This window comes from Oncorhynchus mykiss, chromosome 20, assembly GCF_013265735.2.
Source record: "Oncorhynchus mykiss isolate Arlee chromosome 20, USDA_OmykA_1.1, whole genome shotgun sequence".
Lineage (NCBI taxonomy): Eukaryota > Metazoa > Chordata > Actinopteri > Salmoniformes > Salmonidae > Oncorhynchus > Oncorhynchus mykiss.
In genome coordinates, this window is record NC_048584.1 from 13,352,424 (window position 1) to 13,376,176 (window position 23,753).

Here is a 23,753-nt window from a genome sequence, read left to right on the forward strand (position 1 = left end):
ATGTGTTTCCTCTGCAGTATTCTCCTGTATTTCAACAGCAACTGTAGCCAGAGTCGTATTCATCTGTCCTTGAGGTTTTGTAAAAGACTACAGACCAGTAAAGGATACCAAGCACAGTAGCAGCAGACAGTTGTTTGTGATCCATCCAAGGTGAGAAACCTGTTCTCAAGCCCCCAAATATTTCCCTCTTCTTGCAGTGTGCTGATGCCCCAGATCCTCTCTTCTTCCTCCTCCAGCTCTCGCTCGCTAGCTCTAGCTCGCTCGCCCCCTCTCTCTAGCTCGCTCGCCCTCTCTCTAGCTCGCTCGCCCTCTCTCTAGCTCGCTCGCCCTCTCTCTAGCTCGCTCGCCCTCTCTCTAGCTCGCTCGCCCTCTCTCTAGCTCGCTCGCCCTCTCTCTAGCTCGCTCGCCCTCTCTCTAGCTCGCTCGCCCTCTCTCTAGCTCGCTCGCCCTCTCTCTTGCCCTCTTGCCCTCTTGCCCTCTCGCCCTCTCTCTTGCCCTCTCTCTTGCCCTCTCTCTTGCCCTCTCTCTTGCCCTCTCTCTTGCCCTCTCTCTTGCCCTCTCTCTTGCCCTCTCTCTTGCCCTCTCTCTTGCCCTCTCTCTTGCCCTCTCTCTTGCCCTCTCTCTTGCCCTCTCTCTAGCTCTCTCTCTAGCTCTCTCTCTAGCTCTCTCTCTAGCTCTCTCTCTAGCTCTCTCTCTAGCTCTCTCTCTAGCTCTCTCTCTAGCTCTCTCTCTCTAGCTCTCTCTCTAGCTCGCTCTCTAGCTCTCTCTCTCTAGCTCTCTCTCTAGCTCTCTCTCTCTAGCTCTCTCTCTAGCTCGCTCGCTCTCTCTCTAGCTCGCTCGCTCTCTCTCTAGCTCGCTCGCTCGCTCTCTCTCTAGCTCTCTAGCTCGCTCGCTCTCTCTCTAGCTCGCTCTCTCTCTAGCTCGCTCGCTCTCTCTCTAGCTCGCTCGCTCTCTCTCTAGCTCGCTCGCTCTCTCTCTAGCTCGCTCGCTCTCTCTCTAGCTCGCTCGCTCGCTCTCTCTCTAGCTCGCTCGCTCGCTCTCTCTCTAGCTCGCTCGCTCGCTCTCTCTCTAGCTCGCTCGCTCGCTCTCTCTCTAGCTCGCTCGCTCTCTCTCTCTCTAGCTCGCTCGCTCTCTCTCTAGCTCGCTCGCTCTCTCTCTAGCTCGCTCGCTCTCTCTCTAGCTCGCTCGCTCTCTCTCTAGCTCGCTCGCTCTCTCTCTAGCTCGCTCGCTCGCTCTCTAGCTCGCTCGCTCGCTCTCTCTCTAGCTCTCTCTCTATAGGCCTGCAGGCCCGGGTTATGCATGTAGGGCCGTCACCATCGCCCTCATTCATGCTTCTCCTCACAGCTCAGACTCCCCCCTCCCCCCCAATCCTCTCTGGCTCTCTTTGTCTCACCACCCCGCACACACACACCACCCCGCTCCTCCATAATCATCCCCACTGCTAGAGCAGAGGATATGCAGGCGGAGCACATTATGGCCAGAAGAACGAGTGTGCCTGGGGAGACCCTTTGTTGTTCTCCGCATTGCTTCACACTATCTGGAGTTCCTAGGACTTTTTGTTGTTGTATCAATCTGAATCAATAAAGCCACGAAGTTGGATGGCGTTGCCAATGCTCGGAAATGCTGCTGAGGAAAACGTACTGACAATATGATCACAAATGTGTTTCCTCTGCAGTATTCTCCTGTATTTCAACAGCAACTGTAGCCAGAGTCGTATTCATCTGTCCTTGAGGTTTTGTAAAAGACTACAGACCAGTAAAGGATACCAAGCACAGTAGCAGCAGACAGTTGTTTGTGATCCATCCAAGGTGAGAAACCTGTTCTCAAGCCCCCAAATATTTCCCTCTTCTTGCAGTGTGCTGATGCCCCAGATCCTCTCTTCTTCCTCCTCCAGCTCTCGCTCGCTAGCTCTAGCTCGCTCGCCCCCTCTCTCTAGCTCGCTCGCCCCCTCTCTAGCTCGCTCGCCCTCTCTCTAGCTCGCTCGCCCTCTCTCTAGCTCGCTCGCCCTCTCTCTAGCTCGCTCGCCCTCTCTCTAGCTCGCTCGCCCTCTCTCTTGCCCTCTCTCTTGCCCTCTCTCTTGCCCTCTCTCTTGCCCTCTCTCTTGCCCTCTCTCTTGCCCTCTCTAGCTCTCTCTCTAGCTCTCTCTCTAGCTCTCTCTCTAGCTCTCTCTCTAGCTCTCTCTCTAGCTCTCTCTCTAGCTCTCTCTCTAGCTCTCTCTCTAGCTCTCTCTCTAGCTCTCTCTCTCTAGCTCTCTCTCTCTAGCTCTCTCTCTCTAGCTCTCTCTCTAGCTCTCTCTCTCTAGCTCTCTCTCTAGCTCGCTCGCTCTCTCTCTAGCTCGCTCGCTCGCTCTCTCTCTAGCTCTCTAGCTCGCTCGCTCTCTCTCTAGCTCGCTCGCTCTCTCTAGCTCGCTCGCTCTCTCTCTAGCTCGCTCGCTCTCTCTCTAGCTCGCTCGCTCTCTCTCTAGCTCGCTCGCTCTCTCTCTAGCTCGCTCGCTCTCTCTCTAGCTCGCTCGCTCTCTCTCTCGCTCGCTCTCTCTCTCGCTCGCTCTCTCTCTAGCTCGCTCTCTCTAGCTCGCTCTCTCTAGCTCGCTCGCTCTCTCTAGCTCGCTCTCTCTAGCTCGCTCGCTCTCTCTCTCTCTCTCTCTAGCTCGCTCGCTCTCTCTCTCTCTCTCTAGCTCGCTCTCTCTCTCTCTCTCTAGCTCGCTCTCTCTCTCTCTCTAGCTCGCTCTCTCTCTCTCTCTCTAGCTCGCTCTCTCTCTCTCTCTCTAGCTCGCTCTCTCTCTAGCTCGCTTCCTCTCTCTCTCTAGCTCGCTCGCTCGCTCTCTCTAGCTCGCTCGCTCGCTCTCTCTAGCTCGCTCGCTCGCTCTCTCTAGCTAGCTCGCTCTCTCTCTCTAGCTCGCTCGCTCTCTAGCTCGCTCGCTCTCTCCGGCTCGCTCTCTCTCCCCGGCTCGCTCGCTCGCTCTCCCCGGCTCGCTCGCTCGCTCTCCCCGGCTCGCTCGCGCTCTCTCCCCGGCTCGCTCTCGCTCTCTCCGGCTCTCTCCGCTCTCTCTCTCCAGCTCGCTCGCCGGCTCGCTCTCTCTCTCCGGCTCTCTCTGGCTCGCTCTCTCTGGCTCGCTCTCTCTGGCTCGCTCTCTCTGGCTCGCTCTCTCTGGCTCGCTCTCTCTGGCTCGCTCGCTCCGGCTCGCTCGCTCCGGCTCGCTCTCTCTCCCCGGCACGCTCGCTCTCTCTCCCCGGCTCGCTCGCACGCTCGCTCTCTCTCCCCGGCTCGCTCGCACGCTCGCTCTCTCTCCCCGGCTCGCTCTCGCTCTCTCCGGCTCGCTCTCCCCTGCTTGCTCTCTCCGGCTCGCTCTCTCCGGCTCACTCTCTCCGGCTCGCTCGCTCGCTCTCCCTGCTCGCTCTCCAGTCTTTCTTTCTCGCTCCTTTCCTCCCAGATCATCACAGATATTCTCTCGTCAAAGCTTCTCCGGTGTATTTGCAACCCACTGCCTCCGCCATGCGGGCTTTAAAAGCATACGCTGGTAGTCATTTACTCACGGCGCGAGTGTAGGACCAATTTTTAATCATGCTTGCGATGGGCCTGACCTTCTTCCTCCACTTTACTGATGCTGCTTGACAATTTCATTACCCTTCAACACTCTCCCTCCCCCCTAAGCTCCCCCTCACACTCACTGCCACACCGCACACTGATTCGCTAAGCGGCAGATCTTGTCTCCTTTAGTGTGGTAGGCCTATAGTAGGGTCTGGGTTAGGCTTGAAAGGATGGCCCATACAAAATTCTACAAACTCAGTTTGTTGAACATTAAAAAAAAAGAAATATTATATGGAATGTTTGGCGCAAACATTGAGGATAGTTCTCTGAACTGGATTGGTCTACTTTCTCTTATCCACCCTGAGCCAGGATGGATGGGTGAGGAACAAGTTCTGACTGTTGGTGAGTGACTGTCCGTGTCGCAGATCTCCGTATATTAGCGACTGTGCCACAAACATGGCCCGGGTCAGCATCGTGTTTAGCCTCCAGAGACGTCAGTGTAGTGCGAGAGAACCCCAACGCCTCTGAAAAGGGCCCAGGTGAGTCAATGATGTTGACAGGGCCAACGCCGCTCTGTAGGACTCTTTTTTTTCTTTTCCTGCGTCTTCTTGCAGTTCAATTTGCCTCCGCACTATTACCCATCGGACTAAGACAGAACAACTCCGTCACCAAAAGAAAGGTTCGCTGAGCCTCGGGGTTACATTGCTCATTAAGTTGTCACTTTGGCTCACGCGTGGCGCACGACCAGGAGAGGTAATCTGAATGTTAATGTGACGACTCCACCAGACATCAATCCTCTCTTCTCTCGTCTCCTTCCTCTCCCTCTCGCATCACTAAAGAAAGCTTTGTGTAGTCCTGTACTCTCTCTGTATTTTCTGCCTATTTAGAAACTGTCGCGCCATTGTCTAGGTGACCGTCCAGAAATATTGATGAGCGAGAGGGAGAAGCGTGCTCTCTCCCTCAGTCCAGTAACCATATTTAAGGCTGTGTGTGTGTGTGTGTCCGTGTCCCTCCCAGAATAGTGTCACATTTTGAGTTTGGTTTCAATCCGACAGCTGTGTCCACAAATATTGATGAGAGAGAAGAAGTGTGTGCTTTCCCTCAAACAGTCCAGTGCGTGTGCGTTGGTAACCTAATGTAGAAGGCATAAAAGAAATGCCTGAGTTTGTTTTCTTTCAGGTCCTGATGATAGACTAGGGAGGTATACGGTGTACCCACTTATTTAGAAATGCCGACAGTATCATTTTCAATACCGCCCCAAAAAATCCATTATTTATTAGTTTTTATATACAGTACCAGTCAAAATGTATTTCCTTTAACTGTTGAAAGCGAGGAAGGACTGAAGCAATAATGGAGAAAGAGGTATGCTAATAACATTAGGGGAAATATTATGAACAGTATATACAGTACCAGTTGAAATTTTGGACACCAATTCATTCAAGGGTTTTTCTTTATTGTTACTATTTTCTACTTTGTAGAATGATGGTGAAGACATCAGAACTATGAAATAACATGTGATCATGTACAGTAGTAACCAAAAAAGTGTAAACAAATAGCCACCCTTTGCCTTAATGACAGCTTTTCATACTCTTGGCATTCTCTCAACCAGCTTCATGAGGAGTTCTCACATATGCTGAGCACTTGATGGCTGCTTTTCCTTCACTCTGCAGTCCAACTCATGCCAAACCATCTCAATTGGGTTGAGGTTGGGTGATTGTGGAGGCCAAGTCATCTGATGCGGCACTCCCATCACTCTCCTCCTTGGTCAAATAGCCCTTACACAGCCTAGTGTTGTGTTGGGTCATTGTCCTGTTGAAAAACAAATGATAGTCCCACTAAGCCAGATGGTATGGTGTATCGTATCAGAATGCTGTGGTAGCCATGCTGGTTAAGTGTGCCTTGAAATCGAAATAAATCAGTCACGGTGTCACCAGCAAAGCACCCCAACTCCATCACACCTCCTCCATGCTTCAAGGTGGGAACCACACATGCGGAGATTATCCGTTCACCTACTTTGCATCTCACAAAGACATAGATAGCAGTTGGAACCATCAATCTCAAATTTGGACTCATCAGACCAAAGGACAGATTTCCACCTGTCTAATGTCCATTGCTCGTGTTTCTCTTCTTATTGGTGTCCTTTTAGTAGTGGTTTCTTTGCAGTAATTCATCCATGAAGGCCTGATTTCATGCAGTCTCCTCTGAACAGTTAATGTTGATGTTACTTGAACTGGGCTGCAAACTGAGGCTGGTAACTCTAATGAACTTATCCTCTGCAGCAGCGGTAACTCTGGTTTTTCCTTTCCTGTGGCGGTCCTCATGAGAGCCAGTTTCATCATAGCGCTTGATGGTTTTTGCGACTGCACTTGAAGAAACTTTCAAAGTTCTTGTAATTTTCCAGCTTGACTGGTTCATGTCTTGAAGTAATGGTGGTCTGTCATTTCTCTTTGCTTATTTGAGCTGTTGCAATAATATAGACTTGGTCTTTTACCAAATAGGGCTATCTTTTGTATACCATCCCTACCTTGTCACAACACAACTGATTGCCTGAAACGCATTATTAAGAAGGAAAGAAATTCCACAAATGAAATTTGATTTGAAATGCATTCCAGGTGAAGCTGGTTGAGAGAATGCCAAGAGTACAAAGCTGTCAAGGCCAAGGGTAGCTACTTTGAAGAATTTCAAATCTCAAATATATTTTGATTTAACACTTTTTTTTGGTTACTACATCATTCCGTATGTGTTATTTCATAGTTTTGATGTCTTCACTTATTCTCCAATGTAGGAAATAGTCAAAATAAAGAAAAACCCTTGAATGAATAGGTGTCTGAACTTTTGACTGGTACTGTATATATGTTAAATATATGTTTAGAAAGAAATGGCACCCTTTGTGTGCACTTTTGGTAATGCCGTGCACCCTGAAAGTCTGGATACCGCCCAACCCTAACTGGTGAGAAGAAAAATAGGCCCACTTCAACCAATCCAGTAAATTAAAATGTGTCGCCTTGTTAACATCCAAAAGTGGAAGTCATGTCACAGGCTCTTTCTATTTCCCCTGAAAACCGGATGCATCCAGTTGTTGCCGACTCAGCTGAGGGTGCTTTGTTGGTGCGTGAGTGTGTGTGACTCCCAACAGTTGGGTCAGATTTTGAGGGTAGTTTCACTCCGACAGCTGTGTTCATCAAGTGAAACATGAAAGCAGCTTTCACAGGCTGCTGGTAAATTATTAGTCCAGATTGGGGAGGTATGAAATAGAATTAAACTTGCTTTGGACTTCAACTCCCATCAGCATCTGTGGTGCAAAGCCCCTGTGGGATTTTTCCTGGCTGGGCAGCTATATAACAAGTGGAGTGTCACAAAATGAGATTGGGAAGAGGGAAACCTCACCAGGAAAAAAAACTGTTGAGGCAAATCTTTGGCAAATTTTGTATTTTCACATACAAATGAGCGACTTGTGAACTTCTGGGAAACTTGTGGCGAACTTTCTATTGTTTGCTTCAAATTAGCTTCAAACTCATTATGTATGCAAATTAGATGAGGTTTCAAGTTGCTTTGTTTATTAGCATTGAAATTAATCTACATGAACCAAATCACAACTTTAAATGAACTTGCTTCTCACAGAGAACTGAACTAAATATACTGAACAACATGCATTCGAAACAGTCTAAACAGATACAAATGAAATCCAATACAACTTGAAATCATCAGCATGCTAATGAAGAAAAGAGTAAAGGCCTGAATATTTCCCAAATAACATTTACGTGAGAGAAATGTGAACACATTGGAGATGTTGACCGGGGCGGCAGGTTAGCCTAGTGGTTAGAGCGTTGGACTAGTAACCGAAAGGCTACTGTGAAATGTAGGTGTTTCTTGTTTTTTGTTATTGACCACAAATAGCCCCCCCAAAAAAATAAAAAATTAATCCCTCCTGTGTCCTCCGGGAAAACCTAGATGGAGTGACCATCTTTTGCCGGACTCGTCTACGTCAGGACTTAGACAAGGTTGGGTCAGGTTTTGAGTGTATGCACTATATAGTCCAGCATAGTATTGGTTAAATTCCGTCCAATTTACTTATCGATTTAGTAGAAAAGTTTTGAAATTTATGTGGAGAAAGTAAGCAAACTCATATTTGCATTCTCATAGAAGTGCCACGGTATGAAAGAGAAGGCCTCGGTTACAAGGTTTTCACAGATTGCATGTGTGGAGCTCTGCCATTGTACTCTGTCTGCCGGTTTGAAAAGCCACTCCATTGTGAGGATAAAAATTAACCCTGCAATATGAAAATGTTTTGTAAAAATCCCACGACACTCCGAGAGAGAGAGGAAAGTAGTGCAGTCTGAAAACAGATAAAATATACAAACCATTGAAGAGGAAATAACAAGGCTACTCTAAACGAGGCCTTAGACTTCTTTTGAATAGGATGCTGTAATGAAAACATGGGAGGGGGGGGGGGGGGGGGGGGGGGGTCAGGCCTTGTAGAGGCCTCTGATGTTGTCCTCTAATGTTAGCGATAGCGAGGTCAGTGCTCAGTGTGCCAGCCCAGCCGTCTTGCATCCTTTTGAGGAAGGACCGTTGAGGATGGAAAAAAACAGAACTGGAAAGGACAGGATCCAGAACAAAGAACCCAGGCCACAGCTTATCTGGCCATCCGGCTCGACGGACCAGCATTTTTTACATGTATTTATTTTTTATTTCACCTTTATTTAACCAGGTAAGTTAGTTGAGAACAAGTTCTCATTTGCAACTGCGACCTAGCCAAGATAAAGCATAGCAGTTCGACACATACAACGACACAGAGTTACACATGGAAAGAACAAAACATACAGTCAATAATACAGTACAAAAAAAAGAAAACAAAGTCTATATACAGTGAGTGCAAATAAGGTCAAATAAGAATAGGGTGCAGTGGAGTTAAATGAATGTGGGGGGGGGGGGGGCTTTCTAGATCGGTTTCATGTGTACATGCGTGAGGTCTTGAAGGGACAGCACCCAATTATCATTCAGAGCTCTGACCAAATATAATATACCAATTATGTCCAAATATCTTCTTTTGTTTGGGCGTTTGGTAAACAAATCCAAAAGCGCGTTCAGGTCGCGCCTAACGTCGGACGAAAAGTTCAAAAAGTTCCGTTACAGCCCGTAGAAACATGCCAACCTAAGTATGGAATCAATCTTTAGGATGTTTTTAACATAATGTTCTCCAACCGGACAATTCCTTTGTCTGTACAATTGAAGTGGAACGTAGCTAACTTTCATGTGAGCGCGCCAGACCGAGGCTGTGGCACTCTGCCAGACCACTCACTCAAAGAGCCCTTATGAGCAGAATCCTCAAAACAGGTTCTAAATACTGACATCTAGTGGAAGCCTTGGGAAGTGAAACATAACTAATATCACCATGTATCTTCAATGGGGGCTGAGTTGAAAAACTACAAACCTCAGATTTCCCACTTCTTGGTTGGATTTTTTTTCTCAGGTTTCTGCCTGCCATATGAATTATGTTATACTCACAGACATCATTCAAACAGTTTTAGAAACTTGAGTGTTTTCTATCTAATACTAATATGCATATATTAGCATCTGGGACAGAGTAGGAGGCAGTTCACTCTGGGCACGCTATTCATCCAAAAGTGAAAATGCTGCCCCCTATCCCAAAAAGGTTAAGAACAAATTCTTATTTACAATGACGGCCAATCCCGACTTAACCCGGACGACGCTTGGCCAATTGTGCGCTGCCCAATGGGACTCCCGTTCACGGCTGGCTGTGTGACACCCTGGGATCGAATCTGGGTCTGTAGTGATGCCTTAAACTGCTGCGCCACTGAAGCCCATAGAACATGATTTTAAAGTGCAGCCAATACTTTGAGTTAGTTTCGGTGCATTACCCCACTGTTTTACGTAAAGGCTCAGACTTTTCTCTTTCCATCTACGTAGTCCGGCACCCATGTCTCACTGGGCCATGGCTCCAACGGACCTGCTCTAACTTGGGGCCGAGGCGAGGCCGCTGGGGCTTTTTGGTAACGTTTACATAACAAAGGCTAACTATGAACACACTAGACGGTTAACACCTCCCTACAAAGCAACTTTTTTGATTATGTAGAGGTTGTCCTCAAGTCCTCCCTGTAAGGCCTCTATGGAAACACAATTTCTCTAGTAATAGCATCGGGCGTATACACTGGTGTTAGTCGAAAAGCAGCAATGGAGAGATTCCAGTGAGATGCCCCTAGTTCCAGGCAGTTCCACATAGAGGCTGAGTGTCTGCCTGTAGCTATGATGACAAGTGAGCAAGCCGACAGCGACAAGGCTGCTTAGGGGATCTGAGATCCCTAAAAATGTAGCTAACGTAAGACCTTGGCCATTGATCTCTCCTTGGAGCGCCTGTGTTGTTTTTTTTTTCTTCTTGCAGGAGATTAGGCTGTAATGTCATGCTACGGATGGATGGGCGCGTGCCATGGGGAAATGTCATTTCCCCAGGAGCGCTGTGCTGTGACTAAGCCCACTCTAAGCGAAGGCAGGGGGCCAGAGCAAAAGGGGAATGGGCCTGAAGATAACGATACTCGATATGGAGACAGACAGATTCTCTTACGGCCAAGGATTTATTGTTTGTTTCACTACCCCCCCACACACACTTTCATCCTACTATTTGTCTAAAGTTGGTTTCTCTTCAATATAATTTTTTTTCTTTCTTTCTCCAGCAGATCTATTGTAGTTTTGCATAAAACAAGTAACCATTTTCAACCTGTGTCTTGAGGGGTCATTAAGACATTAAAAGTTTTACCCCTTACATTATTGAACAATCTCCTCGAGAGCTGTCTTTTTTTTTTTTGCAATAATTTACCATGCAATTCTGTCTTTCAACCTTGTTCTTCGAGGAAATATTTCCCTTGAAGGAGATGAACAGCCTTTTCAAAATTGTTTCCGTCTCTGCTTCTGTTATTGTAAAAATGAGGCTTCAAACTGACTAATTTCGCTGTCTGTCTTGCTGTCTCTCTCGCTCTCTAATGCTAGGACATACTCAACAACCTGGACAACCTAGAGTCTGGGTGTGATCTGGACGACGATGACCTCATGCTAGACGATGACCTCCCTGAGGATGGCTCCTTGCATGGTGGTGAGTGTGGTTTTTGTCTAGACACGGATCTCAGCGTAGTTTTGTCCCTTTAATGATCAAGATTAGGTTTGGTGGAGAGTACGCTCATCCTAGTGCTGTGCCGATGGGCAACTTAGTTCTAACGGGAGCGAGCGTGGGGAAAAGGGGCCTGAACAAGGAGAGCGCTGTTCGGTCAGGAAGACTGCATGGGAATGCACCTCACAAGCTCAGCATCATGTGTTGAAGCATATAGTTACAGTTAGCATAAGGCCATGTCAATCTGCCCAAGGTGCCCTCCCGAAGGTCATAACCCCGATATCTGGGGAGGGGTCCTATAACAGCTTCCTTCAGAGGCACGAAACCCGAATGGAAAAGGGGAAGGCCTTAGCTTTCTACACTCTGATGTTTGGGGTTTTTCGTGTCAAAAGGCACTTTGACTCTTCGCCTCGTAGCCTTTGCCTCCTGGTCAAGCCTCTTCAGCCGTATCCGAGTACACACAGCCAAACTAGGGAATTGAAGTTTTCAAAGCAACACATTCACACACTCTCAGGTTATTTCTTTCAAGGTCTGTTTAAAAAAAAGATATATATATATATATTCCGTGTCCATAGCAGTCTTGTTTTGAACCTTTTTAATCATATTTTCAGAGAACCCAGACACAACAGATGCTTAAGGAATGCAGAGAGGGCTGTGTTCGTAGTTGCCTCAGTACTGACCCTCTATCTATCTCTGGTAGCAGCATGTCAAGCTTGGGAGGATCAATTTGTTCTCTACCGCAGTCTCTCTCTTTTGCCGTGTTTTCATCCCACTCAGATTTGCTTGGGAAGCTGTGCAGAGAGTCTATTCTGGGGTAGACTATTCAAGGCTTCACTTGAAGTGTTCTAGTGTTTGCGGAGTTTCCTGTTGGCCTCTTTGTGTTAGTAATGTGCTCTTAGTTCAGATAGCTTTCTCGGCCCTGCTCTCGACTGCTCCCAGCAATCTGGAAACACACCCCTTTTCCTCCCAATTGGTAGCGAGTCTTGTCCCATCACTGTAACTCCCGTATGGACTCTGGAGTGGCGAAGGATCGAGAGCCAAATGTCCTCCGAAACACGGACCTGCCAAGCCGCACTGCTTCTTGACACACTGCTTGCTTAACCCGGAAGCCAGCCACACCAATGTGTCGGAGGAAACACCTAACATCTGGGGACCGAAGTCGGCGTGCACTAGGCATAGGAGTCCCAAGAACGCGATGGGACAAGGACATCCCAGCCGGCCAAACCCTCCCCTAACCCGGACGATGCTGGGCCAATAGTGCACCGCCTCATGGGTCTCCCGGTTGCGGCTGGCTGTGACACAGCACGGGATCGAACCCGCATCTGTAGTGACGCCTCTAAATCAAATCAAATTTTATTTGTCACATACACATGGTTAGCAGATGTTAATGCGAGTGTAGCGAAATGCTTGTGCTTCTAGTTCCAACAATGCATTAATAACAAGTAATTTAACTAACAATTCCAAAACTACTGTCTTGTACACAGTGTAAGGGGATAAAGAATATGTACATAAGGATATATGAATGAGTGATGGTACAGAGCAGCATAGGCAAGATACAGTAGATGGTATCGAGTACAGTATGTACAAATGAGATGAGTATGTAAACAAAGTGGCATAGTATAAAGTGGCTAGTGATACATGTATTACATAAGGATACCGTCGATGATATAGAGTACAGTATATACGTATGCATATGAGATGAATAATGTAGGGTAAGTAACATTTATATAAGGTAGCATTGTTTAAAGTGGTTATAAAGTGATATATTTACATCATTTCCCATCAATTCCCATTATTAAAGTGGCTGGAGTTGAGTCAGTGTCAGTGTGTTGGCAGCAGCCACTCAGTGTTAGTGGTGGCTGTTTAACAGTCTGATGGCCTTGAGATAGAAGCTGTTTTTCAGTCTCTCGGTCCCAGCTTTGATGCACCTGTACTGACCTCGCCTTCTGGATGATAGCGGGGTAAACAGGCAGTGGCTCGGGTGGTTGATGTCCTTGATGATCTTTATGGCCTTCCTGTGACATCGGGTGGTGTAGGTGTCCTGGAGGGCAGGTAGTTTGCCCCCGGTGATGCGTTGTGCGGACCTCACTACCCTCTGGAGAGCCTTACGGTTGAGGGCGGTGCAGTTGCCATACCAGGCGGTGATACAGCCCGCCAGGATGCTCTCGATTGTGCATCTGTAGAAGTTTGTGAGTGCTTTTGGTGACAAGCCAAATTTCTTCAGCCTCCTGAGGTTGAAGAGGCGCTGCTGCGCCTTCTTCACGATGCTGTCTGTGTGAGTGGACCAATTCAGTTTGTCTGTGATGTGTATGCCGAGGAACTTAAAACTTGCTACCCTCTCCACTACTGTTCCATTGATGTGGATAGGGGGGGTGTTCCCTCTGCTGTTTCCTGAAGTCCACAATCATCTCCTTAGTTTTGTTGACGTTGAGTGTGAGGTTATTTTCCTGACACCACACTCCGAGGGCCCTCACCTCCTCCCTGTAGGCCGTCTCGTCGTTGTTGGTAATCAAGCCTACCACTGTTGTGTCGTCCGCAAACTTGATGATTGAGTTGGAGGCGTGCGTGGCCACGCAGTCGTGGGTGAACAGGGAGTACAGGAGAGGGCTCAGAACGCACCCTTGTGGGGCCCCAGTGTTGAGGATCAGCGGGGAGGAGATGTTGTTGCCTACCCTCACCACCTGGGGGCGGCCCGTCAGGAAGTCCAGTACCCAGTTGCACAGGGCGGGGTCGAGACCCAGGGTCTCGAGCTTGATGACGAGCTTGGAGGGTACTATGGTGTTGAATGCCGAGCTGTAGTCGATGAACAGCATTCTCACATAGGTATTCCTCTTGTCCAGATGGGTTAGGGCAGTGTGCAGTGTGGTTGAGATTGCATCGTCTGTGGACCTATTTGGGCGGTAAGCAAATTGGAGTGGGTCTAGGGTGTCAGGTAGGGTGGAGGTGATATGGTCCTTGACTAGTCTCTCAAAGCACTTCATGATGACGGATGTGAGTGCTACGGGGCGGTAGTCGTTTAGCTCAGTTACCTTAGCTTTCTTGGGAACAGGAACAATGGTGGCCCTCTTGAAGCATGTGGGAACAGCAGACTGGTATAGGGATTGATTGAATATGTCCGTAAACACACCGGCCAGCTGGTCTGCGCATGCTCTGTGATGCAGTGCCTTAGACCACTGCACCACTCGGGAGGCCCTTAGTACTTTGAGAATGGGGAGGAACTGAGGAAGAAAAGATGGCATCATTTCTTTAGTGTGTGTGGCTTGGAGATTGTGTGTGCACTTGTTTGTGTGTGTGTGAGAGTCTGTCTCTGTATGCCAATGTGTGAGTGTGGTTACAGGTGTAGGATCTTAATTTGAGCCAGTTTTGTTTTCTACAGCAGGAAAATAATCCTGCAGCAACAGGAAATATGATTTTTTTACATGGATTATAATTAATGGACATTTTTGTAGGGGTTGAGAACCCTTTTCGTAAGGGAAAATCAAGTCTGAAATGTCAGTGGAAATTACAAACTTCAGAAGATTTTTTTTTAACCTCAAATACCTGACAACTTGTGGAAGTTATCGTGTTATGGTCCTCACTTTGACTCCATGCCTTTGTCTCTGTGGTCTTGTCTCCTGTTGTAGATACTGATGGGATGTCCCATCTGTCCCTGTGGCGGAGACGGCAGCTCTGTTGGACTGTAGACGACCGACTCCACAGCGACAACATGTGAGCTGCTGGGGGCTTTCGGTTACATTTCTTTGTCACACGCATCCTGACCGTCTCTGCCTTTTGCCCTCTGGTATTGAGTCAGGCTGGGAATTTCCAGGGACCTCACAATTTGATATGGTCCTGATACTTATGTGCCGATGCGATATGTATTGCGATTCCATATACAGCACGATTCAATATGTACTGTGATTTGGTACTGTGTTTTTATTGCGATTCGGTGTTCCAAACATATTGCTCCTCTGCTGCAGAGGGACAAGAGAAAGCCGTGAGGAAATTATTTTGGGTGTTAAGTGCTCAAAACATGTTGGAGAACTAGCTATAGGATGATAAATACCCAAGTTTTTAAGCAGGTACACACCGACTAGTGCTAGCTAACGTTAACATCCAAGCCAAAATCACGATACCTACGTCAATGTGAGTTGTGTATGTGTGCACTACTGATGTGGGAGACAGCCACTCGTCCCCTGGTAACCGGGTAACATGTCTCGTCCTCCTACCTGCCACTCACCTGTCCCAGGCTTCCTCCCGTGGGCACTCCGATTCACCCTCGTATCACGTGCAGTGACTATCTCGCTCTCTGCCTGTCTCTCTCTATTTGTCTTTTTCCCCCTCTACCTCTCCAGTAGTGACTGTGTGTTCCAGACCTATGATGGGTACCAGAGTCAGGGCACAGGCTTGGCAGCCCCTCACCAGGCTGTGGAGCTGGATGAGCTGACACTGAAACACATGGCAGACGACTGCTGCTCTGTAAAGGCCCAGCTAGAACACCTGAAACTACTGCTGCAGGTCGGTCACACTCACACCATAACTCTGCTTCTGCTCCACTCATTCTGTGTAGATAGAACACAGACTACACGATGGACAATACACTTGAATGCAATCAATCACACTATTTCTATGAGTTGTTAGGATTCAAACACACTTACTCACTGATTTATACTATCCCTGTCTATTTGTGTCTGTACTGGAGGTGACTCCTACTGAGATATACACTATATAAACAAAAGTATGTGGACACCCCTTCAAATTAGTGGATTTGGCTATTTCAGCCACACCCGGTGCTGACAGGTCTATAAAATCGAGCAAAAGTTTGGTGGAGGAAGAATAATGGTCTGGGGCTGTTTTTCATGGGTCGTGCTAGGCCCCTTAGTTCCAGTGAAGGGAAATCTTAACGCTATACCATACAATGACATTCTATGTCTCTACTGCATTTAACCCAACCCCTCTGAATCAGAGAGGCATGGGGGGCTGCCTTAATTGACGTCCACGCGATCAAACTCTATTTTCACGTCATCCAACAAATGTAAACGCTTTGCTAAACAGCATTGCCACTTGATTGGAACTGGTCCTTTGGTCAGTTTTACTTGAAAATAGAGCTCTTTGGCCATGCACACCAATGGTGAGTTTGGCGTCGAAATGTGCAGAGCAGAAAAGAACCCCATACCTACTGTAAAACGTTTCGAAAAGGGCTCAGTGCCGTTATCCTCGCAAAGTGAGCCATTGAAAGGTATTGGAAACAGGGCTGTCAATAAATTTGACCCCTACCTTTTTGAGAGAAATATACATGCATACATTATTACCAACAGAGCACACAAAGGGTGCCATTTCTTTCTAAACATATATTTAACATGTATACAGTACCAGTCAAAAGTTTAGACACCTATTCATTCAAGGGTTTTTATTTTTATTTTTACTATTTTCGACATTGTAGAATAATAGTGAAGACATAAACTATGAAATAACACATGGAATCATGTAGTAACCAAAAAAGTGTTTCTATATTTGAGATTATTCAAAGTAGCCACGTCTTGCCTTGATGACAGCTTTACACACGCTTGGCATTCTCTCAACCAGCTTCACCTGGAATGCTTTTCCAACTGAAGGAGTTCCCACATGTTCAGCACTTGTTGGCTGCAATCGGGTGATTGTGGAGGCCAGGTCATCTGATGCAGCACTCCATCACTCTCCTTCTTGGTCAAATAGCCCTTACACAACCTGGTGTTGTGTTGGGTCATTGTCCTGTTGAAAAACAAATGATAGTCCCTCTTAGTGCAAACCAGATGGGATGGCGTATCGCTGCAGAATGCTGTGGTTTCCATGCAGAGTGTGCCTTGAATTCTAAATAAATCACTGACAGTGTCACCAGCAAAGCACCATCACACCACCACCTCCATGCTTCACGGTGGGAACCACACATGCAGAGATAATCCATTCACCTACTCTGTGTCTCAAAGACAGGAGCGTTTGGAACCAAAAATCTCAAATTTGGACTCCAGACCGAAGGACAGATTTCCACCTGTCTAATGTCCATTGCTCATGTTTCTTTGCCCAGGCAAGTCTTCATCTTATTGGTGTCCTTTAGTAGTGGTTTCTTTGTAGAAACTCGACCATGAAGACCTGATTTCATGCAGTCTCTGAACAGTTGATGTTGAGATGTCGGTTACTCGTACTCTGTGAAGCATTTATTTGGGCTGCAATTTCTGAGGCTTCTAACTCTAATGAATTTATCCTCTGGCGGTCCTCATGAGAGCCAGTTTCATCATAGCACTTGATGGTATTTGCGACTGCACTTGAAGAACCTTTCAAAGTTCTTGAAATTTTCCGGATTCACTGACCTTCATGTCTTAAAGTATTGATGTACTGTCGTTTCTTGCCATAATATGGAGTTGGTCTTTTACCAAATATCTTCTGTATACCAACACAACTGATTGGCTCAAACGCATTAAAAATGAAATAAATTCCACAAGGCACACCTGTTAATTGGAATGCTGGTTGGTTGAATGAAGCTGGTTGAGAGAATGCCAATTATGTGCAAAGCTGTGATCAAGGCAAAGGGTGGCTACTTTGAAGAATTTCAAATATAAAATATATTTAATTTAACACTTTTTTTGGGGGTTACTACATTATTCCATATGTTATTTCATAGTTTTGATGTCTTCACTATTCTGCAACGTAGAAAATAGTAAAAATAAAGAAAAACCCTTGAATGAGTTGGTGTCAACTTTTGACTGGTACTGTATATATTGTTAAACCAAATCTATTTCTTAAGAGTAATCGTATTAGTATAAAATAATATACTTTAAAAGAAATGTTGAGCATACAGGATACCAAGTGTATTAATAGGGCGTTGGGGCACCACGAGCCAGAACTGCTTCAATGCTTCTTGGCATAGATCCTACAAGGGTGTCAATTTCAGACCCCGTTGTATTTTGATGAGTTCCAGGCTGTACCTATAATCATCTGTGCATTATCAACCGTGTTCCTATTGATTGGTAATTCATCTCCCGCTCCCCCGTAGTACCCAGAGAGAGCAGAGGGGCAAATACTGCATGCCTCCCAAATGGCACCCTATTCCATATGTAGTGCACTACCTTTGACCAGCAGTGCACTATATACAATGTCTTCAGAAAGTATTCATAACCCTTGACTTATTCCACATTTTGTCACAGCCTGAATTCAAAATGGATTAAATAGATTTTTTATCATTTTTATCTCACCCATCTACACAGAATACACCATAATGACAAAGTGGAAACACGTTTTTTGAAGTTGCTTATTTTTTGGGAAATGAAATACAGAAATATCTAATTTACACAAGTATGCACACTCCTGAGTCAATGCATGTTAGAATCACCTTTTGCAGCGATTTACAGCTGTGAGTCTTTTTGGGTAAGCGTTCCACACCTGGATTGTACAATATTTGCACTTTTTTTTTCTTTTCTTTTTTAAATTCTGCAGGCGCTGTGAAGTTTGTTGTTGATCATTGCTAGACAGCCTTTTTCAAACCGTTTTAATTCAAAACTGTATCTAGTCCACTCAGGAACGAACATTCAACATCCTCTTGGCAAGAAACTCCAATGTATATTTGGCCTTGTATTCTAGGTTATTGTCCTGCTGAAAGGTGAATTTGTCTCCCAGTGTCTGTTGGAAAGCAGACTGAACTAAGTCAAATTTTGCCTGTGCTTAGCTCTATTCCGTTTCTTTTTATCCCCCCAAAAATCTCATTGCCAATAACTAAGAAACATATCCGTAACATGATGCAGCCAACACCATGCTCGAATATATAAAGAGTTGAACTCAGTGACGTGTTGTTGGATTTTCCCCAAACACAGCACTGTGTTCAGTTAATTTCTTTGCCACATTTAAAAAACTTTTTTTTTTTTACTTTAGTGCCTTATTGCAAACAGGATGCATGAAATATTTCATTCTGTACAGGCTTCCTTCTTTTCACTCTGTCAATTAAGTTAGTATTGTGGAGTAACTGCAATGTTGTTGATCCATCCTTGGTTTTCTCCTTTGACAGCCATTTAAACTTACAGTTTTTAGGTGCCCTTTGCGAGGCATTGGAAAACGTCCCTGGTCTTTATGGTCGAAACTGTGTTTTGAAATTCACTGCTCGACTGAAGGGACCTTACACTTGTCGGTATGTGTGAAGTACAGAGACGAGGTAGTCGTTCAAAAAGTCATGTTAAACACTAGTATTCCACACAGAGTCCATGCAACGTATGTGACTTGTTAAGCACATTTTTGCTCTTAAACGTATTTAGGTTTACCATAACAAGACATTTCAGCTTTTCATTTTTTATTCATTTGTAAAAATGTACTAAAACAATGACTTTGATATTGTCACTGGCCTACACACAACGCCCCACAATCTCAATTTAACCAATTTTTTTAAATTCAGGCTGTAACAACCAAATGTGGAATAAGTCGAGGGGTGTGAATACTTTCTGAGGGCACTGTTGGAAATCGGGTTCCATTTGGGATGCAGGTACTGTTTTGTACATATCTGTGGTGTTGGGACATAGTCTCTCAGCCAGGGAGTTTAGGAGGAGAGTGACTGGCCACCAACATTCTGTGACATTTGGGGATCTTGTCCCTATGCTGTGTATAACAGTAGGCTCACTACAGTAACAACTGTTCAAAAGTAGTGCATTATATAGGGGATAGGGTGCCATTTGAGACTATTCCAAGGACCACAGCCTGATAGCAGGGCTACTGCCCTCCTATCATTGATATATCTTTGCATCAAAACAGTGATTGTTCTTGTCCCACTGCAGTCCCGTAGGGCTATTGTCAACACTCGCATCATAGATTTACACGGCCCCATCCATGTCCCACAGATAATTATTATCTCGGTGTGACAATCTGACAGAATCAATGATGAAAGCAGCCGATTTCCCCAACGCTCCAGCCATGGTATCCAAGGCTGTGGTGAGATTTCGGATGCCGCTAAAGGCTAATGCGTCTCTGTCTGTGAGGGACGGGAGATAAATGTGGTGGCGATCGGAGGTGTCTGATTTGCGCGAGGCTGTTATTGGTTGACGTGCGGCTTGTTTTCTGGCCTACTGTTGAAAGCGCCTGTGGCGAGCAACGGGGAGCCAGAAGAGGAGACAGTGAGTACATTCCAAATGGCACCCTATTCCCTACATGGTGCACTACTTTTGACCTGGGCCCTATGACCCCTGGTCAAAAGTAGGGCACTATATAGGGAAAAGGGTGCCATTTGAAACAGACCGACTCTGATGGGAGCTGGGCTGGACACACTGACTAGACCAACGAATAAACCCCTTGTCTAAGGGTTCCATGTCACGATTGCAAATCTAATGTTCATCAGATCTCTGATCCAAAAATCTCCGAACTGAGTTCCGTTCGTGGACGCTGGGCAGTGTGGTCCAACTGAAAAGCAGCTTAGAGACTCCCTCCCGTCTATGCTCTGGGATGACACAACCCCTGGTAGACTTTTTCGACACTGATTCCTCTCCTGATGCGAAATCGTCCTCTTCTCCACAGCTCCGTCACACGTTTAGTAGTGCTAGTGGGTTGTTGAAATGTGGATTGTGTGACAATTTGTCAGAATAGCGTTCTTGAAAGCCTGATTTGACATAAAGAGCACTTTGAATGTAGCGACTGTAGCCTATGTCATTACTCATGCACTATTTCTTCCTAACCTCTGTTGGTTGAAACGTTGCCATGGAAATGGCACAATCTCAATGTTAATGCAATGAGGAACGATAACCGTGCGTCCCTAGACATCAAGACGTCTTAAAAGAACAATTGAAAGCGAGGAATGGTTTAGTGTAGGCATTAGGCCTATTTTGTAATTCATGTAAGAGCTTATGGCTGATCATTGGTTTCTTCATAGAAATATAAGGGATAAAAAAAACAAGTTCTGTGAACTGCTATTGACTGTTATTTTTGTTCGAGCTGCTATTAAAAAAAGAGGGTTATAGAAAAAGGCCATTGTCGTGGTAGGAACATACGGAAATCTCTGACGTCACTCTTTTCATCTTCACGGATCTATCTGAGGGTGTTCTCTAAAAATGGCCCCTGTCACTGTGTTAAATTGCACTTGATGCCTTCAAACTGCTGGCCCTCGCTGGCTCACTGAGCAGTGTGTGAGCACTCTGAGTGCTTTTGTTAGCTTGACACGCTAAACCACTCCTGGCATCGTTTGGCCTGACCAGGGGGTGGATTGAAGGCGGTAGGAGATTTGGAGAGTTAATTCAGTTCAGTGTGTAAGAGTCACAAAGATACAAAACGCAGCTATGATAATGTTGGGTTACAGTTCCTGTTGTTGGCGAGCCAGCCTTTAGCCTTCTGTTATAAACCCTGCCACAGCCAAACATTGGCTCTTTATACCAAAAAAAAGAGTGCTCAAAGGTATATGGTAGTTGGCCAACATGAATATGACATTCTAGTCATATTTAACAGACACGCTCTCTCTGACATCTGAGTTAGCCGGCAATCCACAAGCCTAATATGAGCCGTGTATGTTTTGGTGTTCTTGTATAGATGGAGGATGGTAGTGATATGGACGACACTCTGATTCTGGATACCTTGAGTCCAGAATCCAGACGGGACCCAATTCAAGCTCGACAGGTAAGACCCACTGTTTAACACTGCGCACACACACACACACAGTAGTAGGAAGTGTACTGTCAAACAAACCCCGTGTAGACAGTGGATTATGCCCATGTTATAGATGTTTGTCCAAGGCCCTGTTTGTCCTCGTGTTTCCAGTGCCCATCTTCTGTTTGTGTTCACATGGCCTGAGCGCTTTGGTTTGTTTTCCTTTTTGTTGTTTGTGTGCATACCCTGTTTTTGTCCGCTGTACGTTCTCCATTCTCAGGTTATCTTTGTTGCCGTGTCAACTCTAGGTCTGTTTGTGTGTGTGTATGCTTGTTTGCCAGGCATATTACGTTTTTTGAACCTGGAATCCAATTTCCTGTTATTGTGTGTGTTTATTGTGCGTGTTTGCAATTGACTGTGTGTTCGGGGGCACATTTCTTCTTTTTTTTAACCTTTTTGATCTCTCTTGACGGAGTCAAGCAAAGGGAAGTCTATTCCTTCTCCACTCGACATCACAATGGCCAAGTCTCAACCTCCTCCTGACCTAACCTGTAAACACTGCAAACCTGTGTACAGCTGGGCCAATGTTCTCTGGCTCTTCCAGCTTAGCCTTGCTCTCCCAGCATGTCTGTCTGGGGCAGTGGAGGGGGAGGAGGAGGGGGGAGATTAACCACCCTGAACCACAAAGACATTAAGGACCCTAACAACCTGGCAGAGCCCAAACCCACACCTCTCATCTCTATCCCTGAAAGCAAGCAGAGCCCTGCTGTACGATAGCATTGACATGGATGGTGAAGGCTCCAAAACGGGATCACCCTGAGTGCCTACCATATTCTCTAGCATGCACTGTCACACAGAGAAGGGGGCATTGGCGCCAGTAGGCATTTACAATGCATTTCTGCATTAAATTGTATAGCCATTTATACACAATTTTGTTTCGGTCACGCAGGGACTGTGTGTGATTGTCTGGGCCGGAGTGCATGGAGTTTAGGGTGTCGTGGAAATTTCCTTAATTACCAAATGATGAGAGAGCAAATCACACACCAGTCAGAGTTATGCTTATACCTTTAATAATGCTTAAGCTTTTGCAATAGCATTTTGACTTTCAACAGTTCAGTATCTCTAATGAAAAGTTGAGAGTGGTCAACATAATGGCAAATGGGATCCTTTATAGCAAAGATCCACCCCCCCCTAGACGACATGACAAACCACAGGTCTTAGGAACTTACACAAAGAAAGACTTTACTTCAGAGAGGAATATCCCCTAGCCAGACAGTTGGCTATAAATTATCGTTCAGTTTGGTCTCCTAAACAAAGCTCTTATCTCGTCCTTGGTACAAAATGGTACCAAGACATTACCCCCACCCTATGGAATATATGGAATTGTCATTTAGATAGAACCAATTCTAAATACAACCAATCCTGGACAAACTCACGGAGAGGAGAGTGAGGCTATAGGTCAAGATAGGAGCAACAAAAGAGGGAGCATAGAATGATTCCAGACACTGCCATCCTCCTCTCCCCGATGGAAAAAGTAGGGAGTGACTGGCACACAGACAGTGGAGCAAAAGACATGTTTACACATGACACCTTGACCTCTCCCCTCTCTGCGGCCCAAGCAACTTAGTCCTGACAGAGAACAGATAACTGCCAATGGCCACCACTATAGTACAACAAAATACATTCTAATGAGAAATAACTCATAAGCATATCATGAAAATAAAACATCCTATCTATGTTACCCAACTAATTCTGATTAATCCCCAACAAGGGACCGGGTAAGGGAGTGGGTAGCGGCCGGGCCAGAGGGAGCCTGGCTGGGCTGGGAACGCATCAGAATGCAGCGTGTCTGCCTGGTCCTAGGGTTCCCGCTCTGTGTTTGGCTGAGGCCCATTAAAGCTGCAGGGTACCTCCGTGGCGCTGAGCCTCTGATGTGCTGCCTTTGCCCACGGACCAAGCTTATCACTCTCTCCCATCCCGACAGGTGTTTTGGATTCTCATTCGAGGGCATGTCCCCCTCTCCGTCTTCAAGCTTTCCAAACATGCGCGCGCTCTCTCTCTCTCGCTCTCGCATTCACTGGCTCTCTCCAGCTCTCCCTCCTGCAGGGAGACTTCACAGCCAGGTTCATGGTTTGTGACTCTGGCCCATGATCGGCTGATCGACCTCCCCCTTATTCCATGCTATCCTCTGGATGAATTCACAAATTGGATTCTGGCTCAGATCTTGGCAGCCCTGCGGTGGACGGGTGGAGATGAGTCAGGAATAGAAATGTGTGTTTAAGGCCGTTAGGGGTCAAATAAATCCGTGCGGCTGTACTGAACTGTCTTTGTTTGTGTTATAGGTGGAGGAGCTGTTGAAGGAGGTGCAGGAGCTGAGAGAGGAGCTGAGGAGTAAAGACCGGACCATTTCTCAGCTGACCCAGCAGATGGTATGTGCTTATTATTGTACAAATGTTGACGCCGGAAGTGCAAACTCTATTTCATCGCAGTGCACTTCCGCGACTCCGACTCCAACCTTGCTCACCCCGTTTTCATGTCA

The 23,753-nt window shown here is 46.3% G+C and overlaps 1 protein-coding gene across 5 annotated transcripts in view; it reads left to right on the forward strand.

Annotated features, from left to right (window-relative positions):
* The window catches only part of LOC110499014 (serine-rich coiled-coil domain-containing protein 2), a 90,010-nt gene that overhangs the window by 36,216 nt on the left and 30,041 nt on the right, over nt 1-23,753 (forward strand). For 4 of the 5 annotated variants that reach the window (XM_021575814.2, XM_021575813.2, XM_021575811.2 and 1 more), the window contains exons 4-8: nt 10,534-10,636; nt 14,275-14,359; nt 14,986-15,148; nt 21,158-21,244; nt 23,557-23,643. In XM_021575814.2, coding sequence (XP_021431489.2) covers nt 10,534-10,636; nt 14,275-14,359; nt 14,986-15,148; nt 21,158-21,244; nt 23,557-23,643 — 525 coding nt within the window. The remainder of the gene's footprint in view (nt 1-10,533; nt 10,637-14,274; nt 14,360-14,985; nt 15,149-21,157; nt 21,245-23,556; nt 23,644-23,753) is intronic. The other variant, XM_036955856.1, reaches the window with a different exon arrangement.